Here is a 27,340-nt window from a genome sequence, read left to right as displayed (position 1 = left end):
GAGTTTGCTTTATGGTTTGAAATAAGGAAGTTTACTGTAAGATGGCTGAACTAGAGAAAGCATAAAGTAACAACGAGAATGGGAGGAAAAGTAGTTTCTGGCTCCATTTCTTTATAAGTTTGTATATACTACAAGAACAAATCAATTCCTCTGTCACAGGTCATAGAAACATGACGACAAATAAAAGCCAAATGGCTCATCCAATCTGTCCATCTGCAGCATCCACTATCTCCTCCTCTCCTTAAGAGATGTCATGTGCCTGTCCCACACTTTTTTGAATTCAAACATAGTCTTTGTCTCCACCATCTCTACCGGAAGACTATACAAAGCATCTACCACCCTTTCTTAAAAAAATTTCCTTAGATTACTCTTGAACCTCAATTTCATCCCATGCTCTCTCACTTTCGAATATCCTTTCAATTGAAGGATTCGCCTCATGTATATTTATACCACTTAGGTATTTAAACATCTCTATCATATCTCCCCTCTCTTGCCTTTCTTCCAAAGTATACATATTGAAATCTTTGAGTCTGTTCCTGTATACCTTATGACACAGACCACCGACCATTTTAGTATCCTTCCTCTGATTTGACTCCATCCTATTTATATCTTTTTGAAGGTGCAGTCTCCAGAACTGTACACAGTATTCTAAATGAGGTCTCACCAGTCTTATACAGGGACATCAATACCTCCTTTTTCTTTCTTTCACTTTTAATATACCAAATGCAATCAAGACTTAAAATTAAGTTGGATGATATCCAGAACCAAATTATACTTAAGCTCATAGGGGGACATACTATAAACAGCGCTGAAACTTAGGCATCAGTAGACACCCTACTGCCACCTACATTAATTGAGAAATACTGTTTAAAAACAAGCAAAAAACGGTAAAAAATAAAGCGCCTACCAGTGCCTAAATAAAAGGTCCCAACATCATACCTACATAGGCACTTTATGGCACTTAACGCCACTATGGGCATGGCTAGCACCAGAAGTGGTGTTAGGTGCCGTAAAGCGCCTATGTAGGTGCGATTCATAGCAGACACCAGAAATGTAGGGCAAGAAAATTCTGGCCTACATTTCTGGCACCTATCTTTTGCGGAGGAGCCATTCTCTAAAGGGCACTGCTGTGTGATTGGCACACGATTGGCGGCCACTTTTTAGGTGGTTGCTGATATTAGGGCCCTAAAGAAAATCCAGGCCAAAGTTAGATAAGAAATTACTTCCATCCAATCTACAGCAATAAGAAGAAAAAAAGGGAAGGAGAGAGTAGCTTCCAACACTCAATTAATAATAAAACAAATGGCGGCCACTTTTTAGGTGGTTGCTGATATTAGGGCCCTAAAGAAAATCCAGGCCAAAGTTAGATAAGAAATTACTTCCATCCAATCTACAGCAATAAGAAGAAAAAAAGGGAAGGAGAGAGTAGCTTCCAACACTCAATTAATAATAAAACAAATGAAATCCAGGACAAATGTCCACCATTAACCCTGTCCACAAAGGATATTGTCTCTCTTCCAACCAATTCAATTCTCAGGTGATAATAAATTAACCCTCTTGACTTCCTGATAAAATATTAGCTTCTCTAGTTGTAAAGAATCAAGAAAAGTATAATCCTTCCCTTGAAAATTTAAATGACAATCTAGGAAAGTTCAAGAAGATGGTCATGTCTAGGGACAAAGTTCTAGGCCTTAGTTTAAGAAAATCCCGACAGATCAACTGCATCCTACGGGATACACCAGGAAAAACATTAATTGGTGAATCATGAAAATGGGCTGACCTCTTCCAGAAGAAATTTATTAACACCTTATTCCTATCCTCACTACTTCTGAAAGTAACCATTAAGGTTGCTCTCAGAGTAGTTTCCTGAATAGACACTTCCACCATCATGGTCAGATCTACCTCCAGAGCCTCCTTGATCCGTCCCCCAGAAATATTTTTAACTGATGAAGGAATATAAAAAGCTTTAGCTATAATCGGGAGGGATGAGGAGTCAAGAGACAGAATCTCGACCATATACTGTTTCAACATCTGGAATCGAGAAATCATATTATTGTAAGGAAAATTCAGAAAGTGTAAATTATTAGCCCTCATCTGGTTTCTCCATTTTCTTTAATTTAACTTCCAGTAAATTGTTCCCTTTCACTAGTAAAGCATTTACTTCCTCTAATTATCTTATTTTCTCAGAATACTTATTCAATTGTCCACTATATTGGTTGATTTCAGAATTCAATTTTGATACTTTTAACAGCTGCTTCATCAGAAAAAGTATATAGTTGTGACAGGCAAGCAGATAAAGTTCCTTCCATCTTAGAAACTAGCCACCAAATTTCAGCATTTGAGACTTCTCTATGAGGTACTATTGAAATACTAGCAGCCCTCATACATCCACGAAAAGAAACAGGTTTTAAAGAGGTTTTAGGGGATCACTCAACAAACACAGAGCTTTTTAAAGAGGAGTCCAAAAGAACAACTTCTGAGATAGCGCCTCCTAAGGGGGATATATCAGATTCAAACTGAGCTAGAAGTAGATGAAGGTGAATCTGAAGGTGGTTTAGGCAGTGGCTGGGAATCTGGATTTAACTAATAACTCAAAACTAATAACCTCCACAGCTGAATTCAAACTTTTACTCATAGATTCCTCTGTGCTGCTAGCAATTGAAAACTTATCCATCGGCTTTTGAATCTTTTCTTTAAGCTGAGGTGTGGACTTAGCTACCTCTTTTCTCTTGCTCATATTGAAAGAATGCAGAAATAAATTCAGTATCTGATATTCAGACAAGAGGCAGATCTTCAAAAGTTCTCTCAGATGGCTCTAAAGGGGCATGCCCCTTTGGACATGCGTCAGTGGGCCACATACCATGGCAGGACTTAGTTTGAAAGGGCAGGAAGGACAATCCTGATGACATCATATGTTGGCTCAGGGCTCCACATCCCAATCAGGATTTCCTTCTCTTCCTGTCCACAGTAAAATGCAGGGTAAAATCGCCTCTCACTCGCCTTTTTCTTACTGGCCATTCCTCTGCCTATGCAATCTAGAATCCTTCTAGTTTTCGCCATTGCCTTTTCAACCTGTTTGGCAACCTTAAGATCATCAAATACTATCACACCCAAGCCCCGCTCCCCTTTCATGCACAAAACTTTTTCACCTCCTAAACTGTACCACTCCCTTGGGGTTTTGCAACCCAAATTTATGACCTTGCATTTCTAATCATTAAATTTTAGCTGCCAAATTTCAGACTATTCTTCAAGCTTCCCTCGGTCACTCTTCATGTTATCCACACCATCAGGAGTATTTACTCTATTGCAGATTTTGGTATCATTCGCAAAAAAGCAAATCTTACCAGACAGAAATATCGCTTACAAAAAGATTAAAAAGAACAGGCCCAAGAACTGAACCTTGGGTCACACCACTGGTAACATCCCTTTCCTTAGAGTGATCTCCATGGACCATTACTCTCTATCATCTTGCACTCAATCACTTCCTTACCTAGTCTGTCACTTTAGGGCTATATAAGAGCCTGAGCGGACATTGAAAGTTAAACCTATGCACATCCAGTCTGACACACTTCAAAGATGCAACAAAGTCTTTATTAATTACTAACCTAAGCCTGTTACTTTACAGGCTCAGGGGAAGCACAATAGTCTCTCAGTTCAAATGCAATTTCCTATAAGAGCCTGGCTATGGCTACTGGCTACCAGCTATCATGCCCCAAACACTAAGTGCAACAGTTTATTCAATATACAAAGGTAGCTTATCTTAGCCAAGCAGCTGAAGTGCTAGAAGCGGAACTGCAGAAGAGACAAGCAAATAGGGGTGGAGATGTTGTAGACCCTGATCGATTTTCAGAGGATTGTGTTCATGAGGAGCTAGCTAAACTAAAGGTGAAAAAAAATGGCACAGCTGGATGGTGTACATCTTAGGATCTGAAAGAGCTTAGGGAAGTTATGGCGGCTCCCAGAGTGCTACCAGAAGACTGGAGAAGACTGGAGAAGGGTGGATGTGGTCCCTCCCCACAAAAGTGTTTTAAAGAAGAAGTAGGGAACTACAGGCCTATAAGTCTAACTTCTATGATAAGTAAATTAATGGAAACACTTTTAAAACAGAGAATAGTGAAGTTTCTGGAATCCAATTGATTACAGGACCCGAGGCAACATAGATTCGGTTAGCCTCCGTCTTCAATAACATCTTGATATACTATAAACATGAAACATTTGCAAACTGCAATACATCTGAACAGAAAAATACAAAAGAAGTCTGAACATACTGGTCCTTCTTTAATAGAGGCAAGTACTTCTTCCCATAGTTTCTGGTTGAGACAGTCTTCTCTAATCAGCCACTGTTGTTGTGGTGTTAACTGGAAAGCTTCTCCTTTGCCATCATCTGTCATTTTCAAGATTTTAGGTGGTGCTCTAGGCTCTTCACTGTCTACTGCAATACAGTGTCATAAAGATGGTTTTACATAAATGGAAGGAAAGAAACAGAAATGGAAGTACCTCTCAAATTAATATAGCATCTAAGACCTAATGGACAAATTAGATCAAATAATCTGCAAGCATAAAGTACATTGTGAAATCTGTCCAGCAACCTTTCCCCATAATGATGCAGAAATATGTTTATACTGTAGTCAACAGGGGATAAAAGTTTGCCATATTGGTTTTGCCAAATATTTCTATTTAGACCAGTTCAAATAGTTTACAGAATTACGAAGATCAGGGGGGCAGTATTTACTGGAAATACTTGAACTGGTCCATGTGTTTGGCCAACACTATAGAAAAGAATATACCTCCCCCAACCGTGGCTGTATAAAAGGCTTGAACTAGTACCCCTGGCTATAGCCTATTTCATGAATATGCATGTGTTTCAAAAAAATGACTGGAATATCTTTTACCATGTGCACTTCACCCTGCTGCCAGCACTAATTATCTCATTTAAGAGCAAATAAAATTTCACAAAAAAACTTAACATACGTGTTTAGTCTTCTCCATTCTCTGAGCTATTCTTTGACCCAGAAAAGGGTCCAATCGTAAAGCAGCTTGACCCAAGCTCTCTGAGCGCAGAGAAGACAAAGAAAGAACAGTAATATTTTTATTTGATATTTTTATATAACTCCTCCTTTTTTTACCTTTAAAACATTTGAAGATGTGTGTTCACCCTCTCCAAACATATGATGTCTTTGCAAACTAGGACGATATCAGTCATTCATTTGCTTTGCCATTGTTGTTGGGTTACAAGAAGAAAACTCTATGGCATCTTTGTTTTGAGTTTTGTAGCAAAACTAAAGGCTACTGTCTATCTCAATGTTCAGCTCCCCAGCAGCCAGAATTAAATTTAATACAGCATCTATGATTAGGACATTGGTGTTATCCTGTGTGTTCTTAGACGTGAATGAAAATTAACCTGTATTTAGTGCTAGAGATTCGTAGTGACAAAATTAGAAGGCTACATACCCAAAGGTCAGAGCTGGAAAAAATTCTGGGAGCCTAAAATTCTATGTCTGGTAATACAATAGATGCTGATGAAGATTAGGTCAGGAAGAAGGCTCTGTAGTGGCTACCATAGTGGGCAGCAAAGACAAGTTGTTGTAGTGGAGACAGCTAACAGCGGCAAGTGACTAGAGACAGGAGAAGTAGAGTTTAGGAGGAAATACTTAAAAGGAGATATCAAGGGAAGGTTGAAGAAAAGTAAAAATAATGGGAACAAAAAAACAACTCCCCACCAAAAAAAACCCTGACAGAAAAATAAGTTGCAAAATAGCCAAAAAAGGAAAAAAAATAAACATGATTTTTGTTAGTAAGATCAGAGAATTAGGGGAAAGGGCTTGATATACTGCCTTTCTGTGGTTTCAATCAAAGAGGGTTATATATTAAATACAGGCAATAGAGGGTTAAATGACTTGCTCAGGGTCACAAGTAGCTGCAATAGGAATAAAACCCAGTTTCCCAGGATCTCAGGTCACTGCCCTAACCATTAAGCTACACTGAATTTTGTCTACTGTATTTATATTTCATAGTGCAATGTTTGACACTGTTTTGCACAAGATATTAAGGACAGGTTTAAAAGAACACTAGTGTTTAAGCCCGTTAGATAAACAGGTGCTAGAATAGATGTGTAGACTTAACAGATCACAAAATTTAATGAAAACTTACCATGTGAGCTGTCTATCTGTCTGTCTTTTTTTCTTTATCTTTCTCTCTCCTTGGTCGCTGGCTGTCTGGCTTTCTTTTTTCTTACTCTCTCTCTCTCTTTGGCCGCTGGTTTTTTTTTGTGTCTCTCTCCTTGGCCGCTGTCTGTTTTTTTTTTCTTTGTCTCTCTCTCCTTGGCCGCTGTCTGTCTGTCTTTTTTTCTTTCTCTCTCTCTCTCCTTGGCTGCTGTTTGTCTTTTTTTCTTTGTCTCTCTCTCCTTGGCCGATGTATGTCTGTCTATCTCTCTGGCCCCCTGTCTGTCTGTCTGTCATTCTTTCTGTTTGTCTCTCTCCCTGGCCCCCTGTCTGCCTGTTTTTCTTTCTTGTTTTCTGTCTGTCTCTCCCCCTGCCCGCTGCCTTTCTGTATGCATCTGTCTTTCGTTCTCGTGCATTGCCTGCCTTTCTGTCTCTCTCTGTGGCGCCATGCCTGCCTGCCTTTCTTTCTGTCTCCCCCCCCAGAGCAAACAGATTGCTGCCTGCCCCCCAGCACACCCATCCCCCAAAGCATAGCAAGTTTGCTCCCTGGCCCTCTTTCCCCCCCCCCCCCACTTCCCTGTGCAGCAGCATTTCCCTCCCATTCTTCCCTGTGCATCAGCACCCCTTGCCTGCTCCCCCTGTCCTGCAGTAGTCCTTCTCTCTTCCTTTTACCTCCCCCATCTAGCAGCACCCATTCCGTTCTCCCTGTCCTACAGTAGCCCTTCTCCTTTCATTTTACCTCTCCCCTGTACAACAGCACCCCGTCCCTGCTTCCCCTGTCCAGCAGTAGCTCTTCTATCTTCCTTTTACTTCTCCATATCCAGCAGCACCCTTTCCCTGCTACCCCTGTCCTGTAGTAGGCCTTTTCTCCCTTCCTTTTACCTCCCCCTGTTCACCAGCACCCCTTGCCTGCTCCCCCTGTCCTGCAGTAGCCCTCCCCCCCTCTTCCATGGTTTTCGTTCTCAGTCTTTCCCTCTGTTTCCCCAAAAGGTTGCTGCTGCAGCATTCCCCCTGCGGTCTCAAACAGACTTCAGTAGCGTTTCTCATCCCCCCTCCTCTCCCGGGTCTCACACAGCCGTGGGCAGCGCAGCATTCACAACTCGCTGCTCCTGCTTGCTTCAGTCCTTCGTCGCTGCCAGTTCCCACCTACTTTCTTTTTGTGCGAAGGCAGCAGGACCTGGCAGCAAGGAAGGCCCGAAGCAATGCAGGAGCAGCGAGTTAAAGCCTCCCTCCCTGCCCTAGGCTGGAAGCGATGTCGGTAATGGGGAAAACTGGTGCCGCAGGCTCCTCTTACGCACCGCAAATCAAACCGCCACAAGCTCCACCACCGCGCACGCACCGCAAATGGAACATGGCCACGGAAGCACAAATAACGGCGGCAGTGATCACACCATTTCAACTGTGCATGCACCTTACTGGATCAGACCAATGGTCTATCAAGCCCAGTAGCCCATTCTCAAGGTGGCCAATCCAAGTCACTAGTACCTGGCCAAAACTCAAGGAGTAGCAATATTCCATTCTATCGATACAGGGCAAGCAGTGGCTTCCACCATGTCTTTCTCAATAACTATGGACTTTTCCTCCAGGTACTTATCCAAACCTTCCTTAAAACCAGCTACGCTATCCGCTCTTACCACATCCTCTGGCAACGCATTCCAGAGCTTAACTATTCACTGAGCGAAAAAAAATTTCCTCCTATTGGATTTATAAGTATTTCCCTGTAACTTCATCGAGTGTCCCCCTAGTCTTTGTAATTTTTGATGGAGTGAAAAATCAATCCACTTGTACACGTTCTACTCCACTCAGGATTTTGTAGACTTCAATCATATCTTCTCTCAGCCATCTCTTTCCAAGCTGAAGAGCACTAACCGTTTAGTCTTTCCTCATACAAGAGGAGTTCCATCCCCTTTACCATCTTGGTCACTCTCCTTTGAACCTTTTCTAGCGCCACTTTATCTTTCTTGAGATAAGGAGACCAGAATTGAATGCAATACTCCAGATGAGGTCGCACCATGGAGCAATACAGGGGCATTATAACATTCTTAGTCTTGTTAACCATCCCTTTTATAATAATTCCTAGCATCCTGTTTGGTTTTTTGGCCGCAGCCGCACATTATGCGGAAGGTTTCATCGTATTGTCTACGATGATACCCAGATCCTTTTCTTGGGCACTAATCCCCAAGGTGGACCCTAGCATCCGGTAACTGTGATTCAGGTTATTCTTCCCAATGTGCATCACTTTGCATTTGTCCACATTAAATTTCATCTACCACTTAAACGCTCAGTCTTCCAATTTCCTAAGATCTGCCTGCAATTTTTCACAATCTGTATGTGTTTTGACAACTTTGAACAGTTTAGTATCATCTGCAAATTTAATCACTTCACTCATTGTTCTAATTTCCAGATCATTTATAAATAAGTTAAATAGCACCGGTCCCACTACAGATCCCTGCGGTACTCCACTGTTTACTCCACCTTGGGGGGTTAGCGCCCAAGAAAAGGATCTGGGTGTCATCGTAGACAATACGATGAAACCTTCTGCCCAATGTGTGGCGGCGGCCAAAAAAAGCAAACAGGATGCTTGGAATTATTAAAAAAGAGATGGTTAACAAGACTAAGAATGTTATAATGCTCCTATATCGCTCCATGGTGCATCCTCATCTGGAATATTGCATTCAATTCTGGTCTCATTATCTCAAGATAAAGCGGCACTAGAAAAGGTTAAAAAAAGAGCAACCAAGATGATAAAGGGGATGGAACTCCTCACGTATGAGGAAAGACTAAAAAGGTTAGGGTTCTTCAGCTTGGAAAAGAGATGGCTGAGGGGAGATATGATTGAAGTCTACAAAACCCTGAGTGCAGTAGAACGAGTACAAGTGGATCAATTTTTCACTCTGTCAAAAATTATTAAGACTAGGGGACACTAGAAGTTACAGGGAAATACTTTTAAAACCAATAGGAGAAAATATTTTTTCACTCAGACAATAGTTAAGCTCTTCAACGCATTGCCCAGAGGTTGTGGTAAGAGCAGATAGAATAGCTGGTTTTAAGAAAGGTTTGGGACGATTTCCTTGAAGCCAGTGCTTACCCTGGATCGGTAGCATGGAATGTTGCTACTCCTTGGGTTTTAGCCAGGTACTGGGGACCTAGATTGATGACTGTGAGAACGGGCTATTGGGCTTGATGGACCATCGCTCTGACCCAGTAAGGCTATTCTTATGTTCTTATATGTTCTCCAGTCCCACGTGTACCAAAGTTGGGCAGTCAGATAATAGTTATATAGATCTGGTACACCCATCCCTCTTAAATCCTTATGATAAAACAGTAAATGTTTAGCCACCTTGGTCCTTTGCCCTCTACTCTCAACCACCTATAAATTCTAGAAGCATCTTTTGCCAATCATGTAGCACCTTCTTGGAAATGGGGATTGGGAGAGCCTGGAAGAGGTATAATAATCCAGGTAGCACCTTCATCTTAATAACAGCCATTCTCCCCAGACAAGAAAACAACCCCCTCTTCCAGTCCCTAAGAACTTTCAATATTTTCCAGAGTAATGGGCCATCATTGAATTGAAATAGTGATGACAAGTCATTAGAGATCTTAATCCCTAGGTATTTTAAATGTTATGAAAACCACTTTAGGAAAAAGAAATCTGCCTTAGAACAAGAAGTAAATCGATTAGAACCGGCAGAATTTGATTTAACAGCTTTTTTGGAGGATTCCAAAGATAAGATTTTTGCTAGGTCTACTCTCCTGTTAACTTGTACAGTATAATCTCATTATAATGGACTCGCTTATAACAGAACCTTGCCTATAGTGGACGAGGTCCGCTGGTCCCAGCCGTGCACCATTATAAACATACAGAAAATCATCGCATATAGTGGACTCACATATAACGGACTTTCGGCTATAACGGACAACCAATTTGGTCCTCAGAGCCACTTTTAGCTGTAGTTTTCTTTGGCTATAACGGAATGCAGGCTACACCTACAAGGCGCATGGCATGCCGGTGATATAGTATCAAAATGCAGCCCAGAAGAAAATAACAAGAGTCTTAGGGCTAGATTCACTAAAGCCCCCTTACCTATCCATGGCCGAGTCTTTCCCAAGCGACTGATTCACCAAGCTTCCTCATGCAAATGATGTAGATCAGAGGCCCGCCCCACCGCGACTGCACGGATTGCAGCAGAGCGATCCCAAAGCATGCGCAGACCATATTATTTGCCTGTAGATGGTCTGCGCATGCACTTGCTGTCCGTCAACAAAACTTTTCATTTTTTGACTTTAGACTTATTTTTTGACTATTTAAAACTTTTTTACATGCGAGCCCACGGGTTAAAACCACAGGCTCGCACTGCAGGGAAAGAGCTGGAGAAGTCGGGCAGCAAAAGAGCAGGAGAAGTCAGGGCAGCAAAAGAGCAGGAGAAGTCAGGGTGGCAAGAGCAGGAGAGGCAGAGAGCAGGGTTTTTTCAGGGCTGGGATTTCATGGTGGCAGAGAGCAGGAAAGGATGTGAGCAACAGATCCCCAGCAGTTGCTTCTTTTTTTGATCGGCCAGCCCAGTTGGTGTTCCTCAACAAGTTTAGTGAATTGAGGCCCTTCCTACTTTTCATATGCAGGTACAGCAGGAAGGTTAGTGAATCGGGTAGCAAAGTGGTCGGGATACGATTGATGGGCTTAGTGAATCTAGCCCTTAGAGCCAATTTTGATCCCCTTCACATCCTCTGCTTCGCTAACCCTCTAAGCAAAGGGTTCCATTACTAAACCAAACAGAAGAGGCGATAGAGGACAATGTTGCCTGGTCCCGCTGCCCAGAAGGAAACAATCTGTATAACAACCATTAATTTTGGTACGGGCTTTAGGAGAAGTGTAAAGAGCAGCAAGCCATGGTTTGTAAACTGGTACCATCCCCACCTTATCCAACACAGCAAACATGAAGTCCCAATTGACCCAGTCAAATGCTTTTTCAGCATCAACCTCTAATAACAAGGAAGGGATACGATCACTCTGAGCTGCCCATATTAAACGGAGAACCCATTTCATATTGTCCAGTGTTTGCCGTCCCAGAATGAAGCCCACCTGTTCCACGTTAATTAGGCTAGGGAGATGAGTTGCCAGTCTATTAGCCATTATTTTCACTAAGATTTTAAAGTCTATATTTATCAGAGATATACTACAGGGCAGTATGAGTTACAGCATGTACCATCCCTCCCAGGTTTGCATATCAAGTCAGTAGATTGTCTCCCTCCCGTAGAGAGTTGAAAACCCCTGCAAAGAGGTCCTCTAACAACCTCCCAAAGGTCTTGTAAAACATCTCATAGACCAGTGGTCTCAAATTTGCGGCCCGCCAGGTACTATTTGGAGGCCCTTGATATGTTTATCATAATCACAAAAGCAAATTAAAACAGTTTCTTGATCATATGTCTCTTTAGCTATAAATTACAAGACTTAGCGAAAAGGAAAGATTTATAAACTATAAAGAGTTTTACCTCATGCAAAATTGTCATTTCTTTAATAAGACATTAACTATTTTTTCTGAGGCCCTCCAAGTACCGACAAATCCAAAATGGGGCTCTGCAAAGGGTTTGAGACCACTGCTATAGATCCATCTAAGCCCAGGACTTTCCAGGTGGCAGATGTCTGATAACCCTCAACACCTCATTCATTGTAATTGGGTCACATAATATTTTGCAATTAGTAAAACAATACCACTGGATTCTAGTGGTTTATCGAATTCAATATAAATTAATTTTGCTTGCATTTAAGGCTTTCAGATATGACTATTTGTCATCTTCTACTATACCTTATTTTCCTAATTGACTTTTAAGATCAATTAATGATTACAGAATAGTTCTGCCTAGTCTACAATCTGCTCAATTAGAATCAACTTGCAATTGTGCCTTTTTACTGGAATAAATTACCCTTGCATTTAAGCACAGAGGGTTCAATTAAAAATGTCAACGTTTTATGGAAAACCTGGCTTTTTGAGCAGACTTTTTCCTTTTAATGGATTTGTGGAACTGGATCCTGGCCCTCACCTGTTTCCTTGAAAGTAGGTCTTTTTTTAATCTTAGATTGAATGATAGCCATTTTTTATATACTGTATTAGAGTTCCTTTCTATTATATTTTTAGTTTAGTAAACCACATAGTCCTGTGTGTCAGTTCACAGTGCTATAGTAAGTAAATAAATAAATAAATAAATGAAATGAAATGTAAGTACTGGTGGGGATATCTGTAGTATGAATGGTGGTCTCTCTAGCATATAATTGACCATAAAACTCCTGAAAGCATTTATGGATCTGCTCTGATGTCACAAGTAACTCTCCTGGTTCTAGTCATAATTTCTAAACTACAGTATTAGCATCCTGCTGTTTCTGCCTTAGTTTCCTAGCCAACCTGTCTGATTTATTGTTAAATTCGTAGTATTGTTGCTGTAATCTACAAAATTGATATTCAATAGAATACAGCTGAAGGGTTTGCAACTCCTCTCTAGTATTGTCAATCTCTCTCCAAAGAACGGCAAATTTAGAAGTTAAATAATTCCTTTCCAAAGAAGCCAATTTATCATGAAGGAGTAGCTCCCTAGCTAATTTTTCCCTTTTCCTCCACACTTTCCATTTGATAAAAATCCCCTTAAGCACTGCTTTTAAACCTTTACAAAATGTAGTATCCTTCACATCTCCCGGACCATTAAACTGCCTTATCTCATGTTGCACCTCCTCACATATAGTATTATCTTTCAGTAAAGTGTCATTCAGCCTAAAAAATGACAGACCCTTCCTCTGAGAGCCCTATGCAAAAGAAGACTGAAACAGTGCATGATTAGACCAGACAGTATTTTCTATCATACTCTGAACTTGTTTAAGGAGCCAGCAGCCATCTCACAATATGACATCAATTCTAGAGTTTATCATAAACCAGCAAATAAAATGTACTCGAATACGAGACAGCGGCACCTAACAAGTTCGCCTAGAGTGAACTTGTTAGGTGCCGCTGTCTCGTATTCGAGTCCTAGGCGACTCGATAACATCATCAAGTTTTCTTGGAAGAAAACAGTAGTAGATTTCTGGGCCTTCTGTGCAGTATAAATTCGATGTTGTTGTCGCATCAAAACGCGATTCTTTGCCTCCAATGCTGCCCTTCTGCTGCTGCCCAGACGGGTGGTACATCGTTAATCTGATGACATCGCTGAAACCTGCTGATAGTGAAGCTACCGATGGCATGGCATAGCTTTCAACTTCACAGATGACCGCAAGCCCCGGTGGCACGACAAGCCCATGTACCACAACTGGAAAGAGTGAACATGGCATGCCTGGACACCTGGAATGCACTTCCAGCGGGTGTGATAGGAGAGAGTACAGTTTTGGGGTTCAAGAAGGGATTAGATAATTACCTGAAGGAAAAGGAGATAGAAGGGTATAGATAGAGGATTACTATACAGGTCCTGGACCTGATGGGCCGCCGCGTGAGCGGACTGCTGGGCGTGATGGACCTCTGGTCTGACCCAGCAGAGGCACTGCTTATGTTCTTATGTACTGTATATTCCTGAAGGCTAGGATTCTCAATTCTATGTAAATTCATAAGGTACAACTCTTGCATGAGTCTATAAAAGGTTTACAGGGCATCTGTTGGGCCCCAGTGCAGATGGAATAATCCAGTTTGAGATTCAAATTTAAGTTTAAATTTGAATCCAATAGTAAGTGACCCCTCTGATGTTTCACTATCTTATCCCTCACCCAACTCCAGAACTGGTTTTGGAGCATCACTAGAGCCATAAACATTGACCAAAGTAATTGACCACACAGCAACTCTGGGGTGCAGTGGTTTCCATTCTATTATTCTGTCTGGTTATCAGCATGTTTATAATTCTGCCCACAGCCTCTTATACTGTCTGAGACACTGAAACCATCACCAATCCATGCCTATTTGGTAGGTGCTGACCCTCTGCCTTGCCACAACAAAAATTGTTTGTGATATCTCAGGACTACCCCACCTCCGGCCACACCCCCCTCCAACACGTCTACCTCCTCTGAGGTGAGGTTCCCTTGTGGGACAAGAACAGCTGCTGTAGAGTCAGTATAAACCTTCCCATGCAGCTGCTACCAGAGATTGAAAAAAATTGAGTCCTGATTAATCACACAAAGGTATTTTATTAAGTATTTCCCACTGCTGCTTCTTGAGGCTATGGGTAAGTCACTTAATTGTCCATTGCCCTGTTCAAAATAAATACTTGTACATAATAGGTGCACCACTTTGATTGCAACCACAGCAGTGAGGTAATCTCCTTCCCTCACAACCCAGATCCAATCCTCTACTCTTCCCCAGGTTCATTACCTCTCTTTCTCTCTCCTTCTCTTGCTCCTTCCCACTGTCCAGTACCTATTCCTCTATGCCCATGAGCAGCCACACAAACTTGGTGGTGAGTTGCACCAAGCTCTTCATGTAGAGCTCATTGCCTCAGCCACAGCTTCCACTAGTGACCTCTAAGGTTCTGCTCACAGGTCTGTAGTTCCCTACCCTCCTCCCACTCTGGATTCAGCCATCTGCCCCCTCTCAATCTCCCTTCCACTAATCTACCTTAATAAAGGTGGCCTTCTGTTGGCCCCCAGCAGTGGCAGCGTTGCATATATGCTACCTGCGGCCTTCTCTGAAAGTTACCTTCTGGCCTGTCCCACTTCCACTGACATCATTTCCTGCTTCTGCATGAGTAAGGCACAAATGTAAGGAAGTTCTTCTTCACCCAGAGAGTGGTGGAAAACTGGAATGCTCTTCCAGAGGCTGTTATAGGGGGAAACATCCTCTAGGGATTCAAGACAAATTAGACAAGTTCCTGCTGAACCGAAACGTACGCAGGTAGGGCTGGTCTCAGTTAGGGCACTGGTCTTTAACCTAGGGGCCGCCGCGGGAGCAGACTGCTGGGCACGATGGACCACTGGTCTGACCCAGCAGCGGCAATTCTTATGTTCTTATGGGTGGGAGAAAAAGATACTGGATGTGCCAAGGACAGGGTCTGGGAATGGAAGAGAGCAAAAGAGATGTTTGGAGAAGACGGGAGATGCTGCAACATGAGCAACTTTTTAAGCATAATTAATACATTAATTGCAGAGTTAACTGCTATTAACTTGCAGCCTTAAATATGCCTTACAGCAGGGGTGTCCAACCTGTTGCCCACAGGGCTGCATGCGGCCCTGTGAAGTATTTTGTGCGGCCCTGGTCGAGGGCGATGCAGTGTTTTCCTCTGCTGCCCCTGGGTGTTTACCGTCTTTCCAGCACCCTCCTCTGTCTTGTTGTAGCGTTTGTGCGGCCCCAGAAAATTTTTTTCGGCCAATGTGGCCCAGGAAAACCAAAAGGTTGGACACCCCTGCCTTACAGCAAGGTCATATGAGTTAGTGAGCCAGGAAGTTGTTTCCTCCATTTAACCTCATCAAGCTAAATTCAGCATAATTTGCAGTTCCTTGAACTATTACTACTAATCATTTCTATAGCGCTGTTAGACGTATGCAATGCTGTACATTAAAGTATTCAGGAAATAGGCCCTGCGCAATAAAGCTTACAATCAAATTAAACAAACAGGACAAGCAGCGGGTCAGGGAGTTTCTCAAGTATGGGTGCTTTACAAGCGAGTGGGGGTTAGTAGTTAAAAGCAACCTCAAAAACGTTGCTTGGATTTGAATACTGTCAGTGAGTCAGGCAGTCTGTTCCAGGCATATGGTGCTGTAAGACAGAAGGAACATACTCTGGAGTTGGCAGTAGAGGAGAAAGGTACAGATAAGAGAGACTTGCCCAGAGAGGAGTATAGGGAGGGATAATAGAAGAGAGATATTGAGCAGCTGCAGAATAAATGCACTTCTAAGTAAGTAAGAGGAGTTTGAATTGTATGTGGAAATGGATAGGGAGCCAATGAAATGACTTGAGAGAGGTGATGTGAGCATAGAGACTCTGGCTGAATATAAGTGGCGCAGCAGAATTTTGAATGGAGTAAAGGGGAAAGAGATGGTTACATGGAAGACCTGTGAGAAGCAAGTTGAAGTAGTCTAGGCAAGAGGTAATACAGGTGTGGATAAGGTAATGTGCTCAGAGAGGAAGGTTCAGATTTTGGTGATATTATAGAGAAAGAAATGATAGGTTTTGGCAGTCTGTTGGATTTGTGCAGAAAAAGACAGAGGAGTCAAAGATGACCCCAAGGTTGCGAGCTGATGAGACAGAGAGGATGAGAGTGCTATCCACTGAGATAGAGGGTGGGGGGAGAGGAGAGTTAGGTTTAGATGGAATAATAAGTAGCTCAGTCCTGTAACCTTCTCATAGAGAGTTGCTACAGGAAAATAGGCACTCAAAGAAAGGGTTACAAGTACAACCTAAACACCCAAACCACTGGATGAACAAATAAGCACTGGTAATCATCCTCTTCAAATGAAGAATTTGACTTTGAAGGTGAATGGAACATTCTAAAGTAAAGCAACATTGCTTAATCACAGGAAAACAACCAGCTGCCCCATTAAATAAGTTTCAGAAAGAGTTTTTTTGATGGAAAGGGAAGTGAAAAAGTATGGCTGCTCATCTAAACTGACCACAGAAGAAGGCATCCTTGTTTATCCAGAGGTAGTTGATGTAGCTAGAACTATAACAGCAATGCCACCCATCCAAGTCAGTGTTGAGAGACTGTTTTCAGCACTGAAAATATTCAAATCAGATTTAAGGGCCTCTATGAGAGAGGATTTGGCAGGAACAATTCTGTTCTTTAAAACAATATATTTTATTTTTGATTTAAATATTCAAACCATGCTCTTTAAGTTGCTAGGTTGTACGTTTTTAAATTAGTAACAAAAGATGATGCTGATTTTCTTTTATATCCTATTATTTTACACTTTATAGTCTTTTCGATAAAACTATAACTTTATGGATTTCATTTAAGTTTTGTCCTTTATTCAGATTTAAAGGTTCCTGAATGCCTGTAATTTCTTTAATATGTAAAATAAAAAAGTTATAGCCTTTAGATCCCAGCTTTAGCATGTTACAGTTCTAAAAAGTAGACTGATGATTCACGTTGGCAGTGATGAAGACCCTGATTATATAACCAGCGCCTAAATGTAGGCCTCGGTTGGCATCCTGCCAATGGTCATAAACGGCAGGGTTGAAGCGCCTACCAACGCCTAAATAAAAAACAGCTAAAATGGCCACTGGAATTGCGGCTAGGTAGCCACTTTAGATCGTCTAACACCAAAGTAGACGTGGCCATTGCTACCCAGCTACAGCTACCCAGCCATGAATCACAACAAGATAGGCCCTAATTTGCATGGACCGCAGCAGCCATTCACAGCAGGAGAATTCCTTCCTCCCCCATCAGCAGAGCAGCAGGTATTCCACAAAGCCATGATTCTTGGGCGCCAGTAACAGAATCACTGCTTTATGGAGTACCTGCCGCTCAGCTGATTTTGGAGGGGGAAATTTCCCTGCTGCGATTGGCTGAGAGCAGCCGCAGCAGGGAACCCCCGTTTCCGAACTCAAATCAGTCAGCAGTAGAGATGCCCACTCCCTCCTGCTGGCACCCCCTACTAACACCCCCCTCCGAAACCCACCCGGACCCTTCTCCGTACCTTTTATTGGAAGGCCGGTCAGAGGGATGCTCACTCCCTCTGGACGGCAGGCCCACCTCTTCCAAATGGCGGGCCTTCCCGTTCCTGGTGAATTCTAGGATGCACAGGGGAGGGGCCTAAGGCCCTGATTGGGCCAAGTGCCTAAGGCCCCCACCCATATGAGGGGCTTTAGGCACCTAGGCCAACCGGAGTCTTAGGCCTCTTTCCTATGGGAGGGGCCTTAGGTACCTGCCCCTCCCCGGTGCATCCCAGGATGTATCAGGAAGGGGAAGGCCCACCATTCGGAAGAGACGGTACGGAGAAGGATCCTGGTGGGTCTCTGGGGGTAATAGCAGGGTGGGTGGGGGTAATAGCAGGAGGTGGGGGTAATAGCAGGAGGGTGGGGGTATCGGAAGGAAGGATTGCACATCCCTATTGCCAGGGAAGTTTGGAGGTGCTGCTTGCAGGAGGGATGCCCAATCCCTCCTGCAGGGGATGTTAGCGGGGGGTGGAGGCATCAGCAGGAGGGAATGAGCATCTCTCCTGCCGGCTGATTTGAGGTTGGGTATGGGAGTTCCTTGCCACAGTTGCTCTCAGCCGATCGCGGAAGGGGATTTCTCCCTCCAATATCAGCTGAGCAGCAGAGACTCCCTAAAGCCATGAATCTGTAACTGTTACAGTTACAGAATCGTGGCTTTGGGGAATCCTTGCCACTCAGCTGATGAGGGAGGGGGGAATCTCCCTGCCAATATCGGCTGCTGGGGTCTAGCAGCAAAGATAAGTGGCTGAAATGTAGCCCTGGCCTACATTTCAGCCGCCTATCTTGAAGCGATTCTGTAACTGGCACCCTGGACTGATTGACAGGTAATAGGTGGCCGCTTTTAAGGCGGCGACCGACTTGAGCACCGGTTACAGAATTCAGGCCGAAATGCCTTGTATATTACATGCTTGCAATTGATAGAGAATATATGTAATTAGTATATTATTCATTTTCTTTACAGATATATAAATAAAGGAGTTGAAAACAAACTGGGTTACCGGAGACGAAGTTGAAATTTTTATGTACTGACTCCACAGCCCTGCTTATTAGTACAAGAAAAAAAAAAATGTTCTGAGAGATGAAAATCATTTGTTGCCTTGAGCTAATGGTGATGAACTCTCATAACATCTAGCATGCCAAAACTTTTGACCTTTTCTTCAAACCCTTGGTCAGGATTGCGGGCAGTCAGACTTCCTGATTTACATGGAAGACTGAGGCCATTTTTGGCAGAAAAGAAGGTACCGTGCACAGGGAGATGCTAGCCTCCATAAATCTGAGGAAAGCTCTCTGTACAAGATAGCCTGGATCTCCAAGATCCTGCTCTCTGAAATTATATCTAACAGGAAAAACTGTCTTAACTATAAAACCCATCAGCGATTCCTCATATAAGGGTTTAAACAGAGCCTTACTGAGGTCTTGCAAGATAATGTTAAGAGTCTGCATCGGGCATGGTTGTCGCACAAGAGGATGCAGCCACACTGCTCCCTTCAAAAAAATCTGGATACGTCAGGTTGGAAAGCCAAAGAACTTTCTACACTTGAGCCAGAAAGTGCTAGAGGCCTGCAACCTTCATATTGATGGAACTAACTGCCAGGCCCTTCTCGAACCTCCCAGAAGACGTTTGACAAGGTTCCACTTGAATGGCTACTTCGGAAAATTACAAGCCATGGAATCGAGAGTGAAACACTCATGTGGATTAAAAACTGGCTGGAGCATAGGAAACAAAGAGTGAGGATAAATGGACAATACTCGGACTGAAAGAGCAACACCAGTGGGGTGCCGCAGGGCTCGGTGCTTGGACCTGTGCTCTTCAACATCTTTATAAATGATCTGGACATTGGTATGATCAATGAGGTGATTAAATTTGTGGACGATACGAAGTTATTCAGAGTAGTGAAGACACAGGGGGATTGTGAAGATCTGCATCGCGACAATCAAACTCGAGGAATGGGCATCGACATGGCAGATGAGGTTCAACGTGGATAAGTGTAAAGTGATGCATATAGGTAACAAAAATCTCATGCACGAATACAGGATGTCCGAGGCGGTACTTGGAGACACCTCCCAGGAGAGAGACTTGGGAGTTCTGATCTGGTAAGTCTTCCCCTCCATCTTCCTGCACGGTATCCTCCGGATATACCGGGTATATTAGTAGTCCCCTCGCTAAAATTCATTAATTCAAGGAGGGATGTGATTTTTTCTGTTACAGCCCCTCAAATTTGGAATTCGCTCCTGATCAACATAAGAAAAAAAAAAATTATTTAGTAAGTTTAAAAGTCTCCTAAAAAGTTGGTTTTTTAAGGATGATTTTAACTGATTCATTTAAATTTTATTATTTTACAGTGGACTAGGAGTATTGCTAAGTAAAAATTAAGTGGGTAACCTTCCCCAACCTCTTGGTTCATTATCTATCCCTTTTTATTTGTTTATGAATCGTATTTAATCCTTTTTTTCCTCCTCCCTTTTTCAAACATATTATTTTATTAAAATAGTACTAATTGTCTTGTTTTTTATTTTTTATTTTAACCTAATTTTTAACTAAATGTAAATCGCATTGGATTTGGATTTTGCGATCAAATCAAATATTTTAAATAAACTTGAAACTTGACACTCTCTTGGTCGACTGTCAGCTTTTCCCTTCTTCCTAGTTTAAAAACTTCTCAACTTCTCTCTTAATGTTGCTTGCAAGTAGCCTCGTCCCACCTCTGCTGAGGTGGAGTCCGTCCTTCCATGCGTTGACTGCTTGCAGCTCCATCTGCCTCTTCTCATCAGCCCTGGGTACCGACAGGATCGCCGAGAATGCTATCCTCTGCATTCTGGTCTTCAGCTTCCTTCCTAGCATCCAGAACTGGTCCTTCAGTACTTCCCTGTTGTAGTTCCTGTTGTTCATGTTGTTCGTCCCCACATGGATCACCACCGCTGTATCTTTTTCTTCCACACTGTCGATGATCCTTGTCTTCCTATAGTCACAAACTTTGCAGAAGGGAGTCACTCGTATCTTTCAACTCCTCCCCTTCACCAATGGAGAATAGCTCCCTCTTCAGTTAGTACCAAAGCAATCAAACTCCACTGAAATAGGAGAGAGAAAGAGGGGCACAGGAAACTTCCATGAGACAAACTAAATTTTTGTTCTGTCCCCATGTCATTCTCTAGGCTGAGCCCAAAGTTCCTGCTCCTTCCTCCCATACCTCATGGTATATGGAACACAGCTGCTTGCTTATCTGCTGACAAAGGTGTGCAAAAAAAAGGCATGAAATAGGGGCAGATTGGCCTGGGAAATCCATTGCAAATGATCCCTGGGCAAAACGAGGAGTTTTGAGGAAGATGGCCACTGTCAGTAAAATAGTACCAAACACATCCCATAGAAGCTTTCCTGAAATGCAAAAAAAAAAAAAACCCAACAACCATCAAAAAGGTGTTTTGGAAATGAGGGAACCTAACTATAACCCCAGAAACCCTTCGATCTACCTTCTTCTTCCCCTCCCTCCGATTTTTCCCATTGGGAATACTCACTGTGGCTTCTGGTGCCTCTCAGCATTCAGAGGCCTGCCTGAAAGGAAAGGATTTCTTCCTCAGAGACTGCTGGAAATGAATCCACCACTGGAAATTTTCTGGCTGCCAGTTAGAAAAACTGACCAAGAACTCTGGACCCCAAAAATCCACGCGGCACGTCAGGAGGAGATAATTCGCAGTCAGCTCCCTGATACCCAAAGGGTTCTTACACAGGGCCCCAACAGCCTGCACTCAAACCTCTAGTAAATCAGCAGGGGAGCACGTTCCCCAGGGGAATGAACCACGAGCTTTCAATGAATGAGAAAGTAGGCTGGCTCCACAGTTACTCCAAGAGATTGCCTGCAAGCAGCAGCCCACCCTTGTTGGTCTGCATTCTAATCCCAAGAATGGGACCTCTGGGAACCGAAGCCACGCAAGAGAAAAGAACCAACAGACAAAAAGATCCCAAAATAATACAAACAAGCAGAGCAGATCAGAACATACCTTCTCAGTTCGCTTGCAGAAGGAAACCTGAAGAGGGAGCTATTCTCCACTGGTGAAGAGGAGGAGTTGAAAGATATGAACCAAATCTTTTCCAGAGAAGAAAAAAAATGGTAAAACTAGAGGGCATAATTTGAGGTTACAGGGAGGAAGACTTAGGCGCAATGTTAGGAAATTCTTCTTCACGGAGAGGGTGGTAGATGCCTGGAATGCCCTTCCAAGGGAAGTGGTAGAGAGGAAAACGGTGATGGAATTCAAAAAAGCGTAGGATAAAAATAAAGGATCTCTAATTAGAAAATGAAGGATGTAAATTAAAGAACTAAGGCCGGTATTGGACAGACTTGCACTGTCTGTGTCCCAAATATGGTGATTCGGTATAGGATGGGCTGGGGTGGGCATCAATGGGAACTCCACTAACTTAGAACATGAGGATGGTCTAGTCAGACTTTATGGTAGCTATCCTGCAAACAATGTGATAGTTGGATAGGCTGGAGTGAGCTTGGACAGCAACTTCAGCATTTGGAACCTAGGACAATACCAGACTTTACAATGTATGGCCCAGAAATATCAAAGAGGAGACAAGTTAATCTAATTATATATTTTTTAATGGGTATAACTTATGGGCAGACTGGATGGACTGTTCAGGTCTTTATCTGCTGTCATTTACTATATTACTATGAGCGACATCCTTCTACAAAGTTCACAACTATAGAAGGACAACAGCTTCAGTACAGAATCCTATGTCTTTGCGAAAGAATAACCTCTTATAAAATATCAACTAGTATGAAAGTATGCATTTAAGTGGCACATACTTTCATTATGGAAATACACAGGGAGGAATGTGCGTGCATCATGGGCATTGTTTACATTTGTGTGTGGAAAATACATGTTAACATTACACCAGGAGTTGGTCCGAGTGCTGGCATCTACATGTACGCATATTCTTTCATCTACACTAGTATTTTATAAAGTCAAATGGGCGTGCACTTATCTTTATAAAATAGGCATAAAATTTTGTAAAATTACCCTCCAAAAGCTTCGACTGACTCAGCCTGTCCCTGTTGGCCTGTGGTCATCTAAAAACACAGGAAAAATCCCAAGATTGTCAAATACACAATACCTTCAAGGCACATTCCTATCTAAAATAAACGTACCTTCTTGAAAGCTTATATATCAGGTTTTCATGTTTTTAAACAGCTGGACTAAATTCAGCTAATACAAATCACATGAAAAGCATACCTTCAATAATTGATCTTTTCTGGTTTCCATTGCTTTGGCTACGTAGACCACTCTGTTTTTCCTGGCTGCTATGACTAATGGGCTCCTGTTTAATAGGTTCCTTTTTCACCTTATCCTTCTTTTCTTTGTTTGCCATGGCTTCCAAATACCCTTCAGGATACTATTTAAAAAAGAGAGAGTTTGTTTTTAAAACTAAAAAAAACGGAATATATACACAACAGCAACATGTAACATGTATGAGGTAGAGGCAATGTTCCACTGAGGAGGAACAGTGCAGTTAGCCCATTTTTGCAGATGTCTTCCTCTTTTCTAGCTGAATGAAATCTTATCTCTGCTTTGTAGTAGGTCAGTGTTGGAAACAGGATGCTGGGCTTGATGGATCTTCGGTCTGTCCCAGTATGACAATTCTTATGTTGTTAATTGTGGAGCCTATTCTGGTGGTTCATTTAAGCTTGTAGAGACATCTTTCCACTATGCTTGCAGTAAGCCTGATTATGGTCTGAGTACAGAAAAATCAGGCACCTAGACTGGATATTGAAGTTTTGGATCTTTCTTTTATACTTCATCTGGGCTATTTAGGCCAAGAAAAACAGAACAAAAAACCCCTAACAAAACAGATTTTTTTTAAGGAGGAGAAAGAACAAAGACAATAAAAAACGACAAAGAGATGAAAAATTTCTTAAATATGGGGGACCTAATGTATGTTTCATGTCTGTTCAGCAAAGCAGAAAAAAATGAGGAAAAGCATTGTTGCTCACCTGCCACAGGTATTTTCCTTAGGCAGCAAGACTGATCAGGTGTAAGAGGGTGACATCATTGCATTGCCAGGAGAGAACAGAAATCAAAACAATGAAAAGTTATGAACATACACAACCCTTCCCCTGCAGTCTCCTCACTTCTTTAGTTAGTTCCATAGCTCAAAAATTAATGCAACTTTTTGGAAGGTGGGAGGGTACGTGCCTGACCAATCATGTCTATGGGAAATACCTGCTGCAGGTAAGGAAAATACTTTAATGTTGACAAGCAGGACTGAGTCAGGCACAAGTTTCCAGATGCTTTGAAACAATCCATTATTCACTCTATTCTTAAGAAATCTAATTTAGACAGAAGAGGTGGATGGATCCCATATTTCTCTATTTATTTAATTCATTTTCTATCCCATTCTCCCTAAAGAGCTCAGAACGTATTGACATAAAACAGAGCTGTCTTGGAGAGGATGAAGGCTTGAGGATTATGAAATTTAATCTGAGATTTCAAGTGACTGATGTGGAGGAGGACCTTGACTTTCACCATGTATCTTGGGTAAGAGAGTAGTATAATTGAGTTCTCCATCCAGTATTGAAAGCATGTGTTGTTATGACAGACTCATTCCAGTTCAGCAAAAGAGATATCTATAGTCAGGCTGAATATGGATGTCTGCCATTGCAGCATAGTTCATAGCTGAGCTAAAGAATGGTGGAAAGAGCCTGGTATGCTGTTTCCACTGGAACTTGATATTCCATTGAGAACTTTTCATTTTCATGTAAACAATGGAAACATGATGTATGGCAGTAGTCGTGTGACCAAACATTTATAAATAGTGTCTGGTCATGATCATTCTGGAAGTATAAATGTTATGGATAGGTAAACTAAGGGACTGCATTCTGTTCAAAAACCTTTTTTGTATGCTGCAATGCCAGTTTCTAGAAGTTGATAATGAAGCCTAGACTCTGAAGCAGGCAAATTGTTTTGTCCGTAAGGGCTAGTACTAGGTTATCTGAGGATACTGCCAGAATCAGTTACTGAGGTTGGGAAAAACAAGGTGACCTTGTTTGTGAGGACGTGTGTCTATCATCATCAGTCATTTGTGAAGATTCTGGAGACTGCTGAGTTTGAAAGGCAGGACCTGGCTTGGTTAGGTGTTATTCCTTCCTATATTAAGCTCTTGTAAACCATGCCGAGCTCTATAATTATGGAGAGGATGCGGTATATAAACTTAAGGTTTAGTTTTGTTTAGTTTCTGACCCATGTGAGGATGTCTATACCAGGCTGACAGCACTGGAGTCTCCTTTTTTGTAGAAAGTGAAGGAGAAACTAGATATTAAGAACCACTGTTCCATGTTGCAAACTCTCTCTCTCTGATGCCCCACTAGCAACTACCTCATTAGACATACATGTTCATCTCAGTACTGCTGAAGTTGCAACTACCACAGAAAAACCTTCTGACCCTTCCAGAGTCAACCTTAATATGTGCAGTTGCTTGTCTTCAATTCTGACAGTAAGACAAAGGACAATCAAAGAAGGGTGCATGGGCTCATGTGAAATAGTTATTTATTCAAAAATTTATATACCGGATATTAACTATACGGTTTATAAAGATTACAATCATAACAAGTTAAACACCACATACAGACATGATTGCAAACAGCTCTCATAAAAAGAAAAGAGGAAAATAAAAGAACAAACTAACACAGGAATGCGCTAACAAACAATTTGGTTTTTAACATTTTCTTAAAATTCATCCTTTTGACTGCTGCCCACTATTTCAGCCAGTCTCATTTCAAAACATATGTTCTTCCTTACCTGTAGGAGGCTGCACTGCCAAAATGACAGACCTTAATATCTCATCTGAAATGATGGAACCCAAAGAGCTCTGCTGATGCCCTTGGGGTACAAAATGGGTCAGAAGGAGCCTTCCTTCTTGGGAACCACAAAGTAAATGGAATAACAGCTGGTCTTGATCTTGCTGGGCAGTACGGGAACCACAGCCTTGAGGTTGATCCACCTTTGTAAGGTTAGGCAGACCGCCTGCCTCTTCCAGGAGGCTTGGCAAGGAGACTCTGCAAAGGCATCCAACAGAACTCTAGGGCATAACCGTTGCGAACCACCTCTAGCACCCACTGATCGTACATTATTTGGGTCCACCACCAATAAAAAACCCTCAACCTCACGCTTACTGGTGGACCCATACACCTTCATTGCACAGGACCGCCACAGGAATCATGGTCTCCCCAATGGCCACCCGAAAAGAACTGAGTGAACTGAAAAAAAATGTCCTCTAGGGCAAGAGACCCCCTTGTCAGGCCTGTACCAACAAGCTTCTTGCAAATGTTAACTCTGCCAGGCAGCCAGTGTCTATCCTCCGGCAACCTAGGAGCTCTGAACCAGCTTATCCAACTCCTCACCAAACAAGAACCTCTGAAGGGAAAATGACTGAGTTTAGACTTGGAAGCCATATCCACAGACTAACCACAAAGCCACAATGATCTCCTAGCCACAATGCCTAAAGCCATACCCTTGGCCAAAGAGTGCAGCAAATCGTACATAGTGTCTGAAAGATAGGAAGCTCCCATCTCAATCTTTGCAAGATCCTGAACCACTACTGACCAGTCATTAGCTTTCCTAAAGTGCACTCTGCCCACCAGAAACAGGCCTAGCTACAAGGCCACCGCATCACAATTCTGCTTTAGAAGAGCCTCTATGCACTGAAGAACCACCATCAATAGGCACTGTATGCTTTTTTTGTAATGGCGGAAACTACAGAGATTGTAAGCTCTTTTGAGCAAGGACCGTCTATTGAATGGTAAACGTATTGCGCTGCGTATGCCTTTCAACGCTAAAAAAATGATAAATAGTAGTCCACCACTGGAGATTTCAAACATTCCTTGTTTGACTCAGGGAAGGGATACATAGTAACATAGTAGATGATGACAGATAAAGACCCGAATGGTCCATCCAGTCTGCCCAACCTGATTCAATTTAATTTTTTTCTGGGCAAGAATCCCAAGTTCTATCCGGTACTGTGCTTGGGTACCAACTACTGAAGTCTCTGTCCTTCAATATTTACTATTATTTTCTGATTCTAGATCCTCTGTGTTCATCCCAAACTTTTTTGAACTCTGTCATCGTTTTCCTCTCCACCATCTCTCTCAGGTGGTGGAAAGGAAACAGACACACCATGGACCAAGCTAACTGAAAGGGACCTTCAGGAACCTTCCACTGCATCTGGATCACATCTCTAATATCTTGATGCATGGGAAAAGACTTAAGAGACCTTCCTAACCCCCTGAAGCAAAGGATCCAATACCCGGAGTGCCTTCTTAGGCTCCAACTTGAAACGTAAGACCGCTGTAACTTGAATAAGTTCTTAGAGCTCCTCACGATGAAAAATATGGAACACAGAGGAGTCCTCCCCCGGAGGTAACTCCAAAGGCCAACTCTCTGATGTCCTAGCCTCTTCCTGCTCCAGAGGATCTGAGCCAGCCCAATCCTTGTCCTCATCTGACATGGGATCACTATCAGCCAAACCCTCCTCCTTCTCCAGCCTTGTACATTGAGACTGAATGCTCTCTGGAA

The 27,340-nt window shown here is 42.5% G+C and overlaps 1 protein-coding gene across 5 annotated transcripts in view; it reads right to left on the bottom strand.

The window, feature by feature from the left end:
- UHRF2 (ubiquitin like with PHD and ring finger domains 2) overlaps positions 1-27,340 on the bottom strand; it is a 296,656-nt gene that overhangs the window by 8,169 nt on the left and 261,147 nt on the right. For 2 of the 5 annotated variants that reach the window (XM_033925824.1, XM_033925806.1), the window contains exons 13-14: positions 23,006-23,165; positions 4,269-4,432 (exon numbers count right to left, since the gene is read on the bottom strand). In XM_033925824.1, the coding sequence (XP_033781715.1) occupies positions 4,269-4,432; positions 23,006-23,165 (324 nt within the window). Of the gene's footprint in view, positions 1-4,268; positions 4,433-4,971; positions 5,052-22,792; positions 22,843-23,005; positions 23,166-27,340 lie in introns of those variants that run through there. The other 3 variants (XM_033925831.1, XM_033925813.1, XM_033925842.1) reach the window with 3 other exon arrangements.

Source organism: Geotrypetes seraphini, chromosome 1, assembly GCF_902459505.1.
Source record: "Geotrypetes seraphini chromosome 1, aGeoSer1.1, whole genome shotgun sequence".
Lineage (NCBI taxonomy): Eukaryota > Metazoa > Chordata > Amphibia > Gymnophiona > Dermophiidae > Geotrypetes > Geotrypetes seraphini.
Note: the sequence above shows the minus strand (reverse complement) of the source record. Positions and strands in the feature narration are given on the sequence as shown.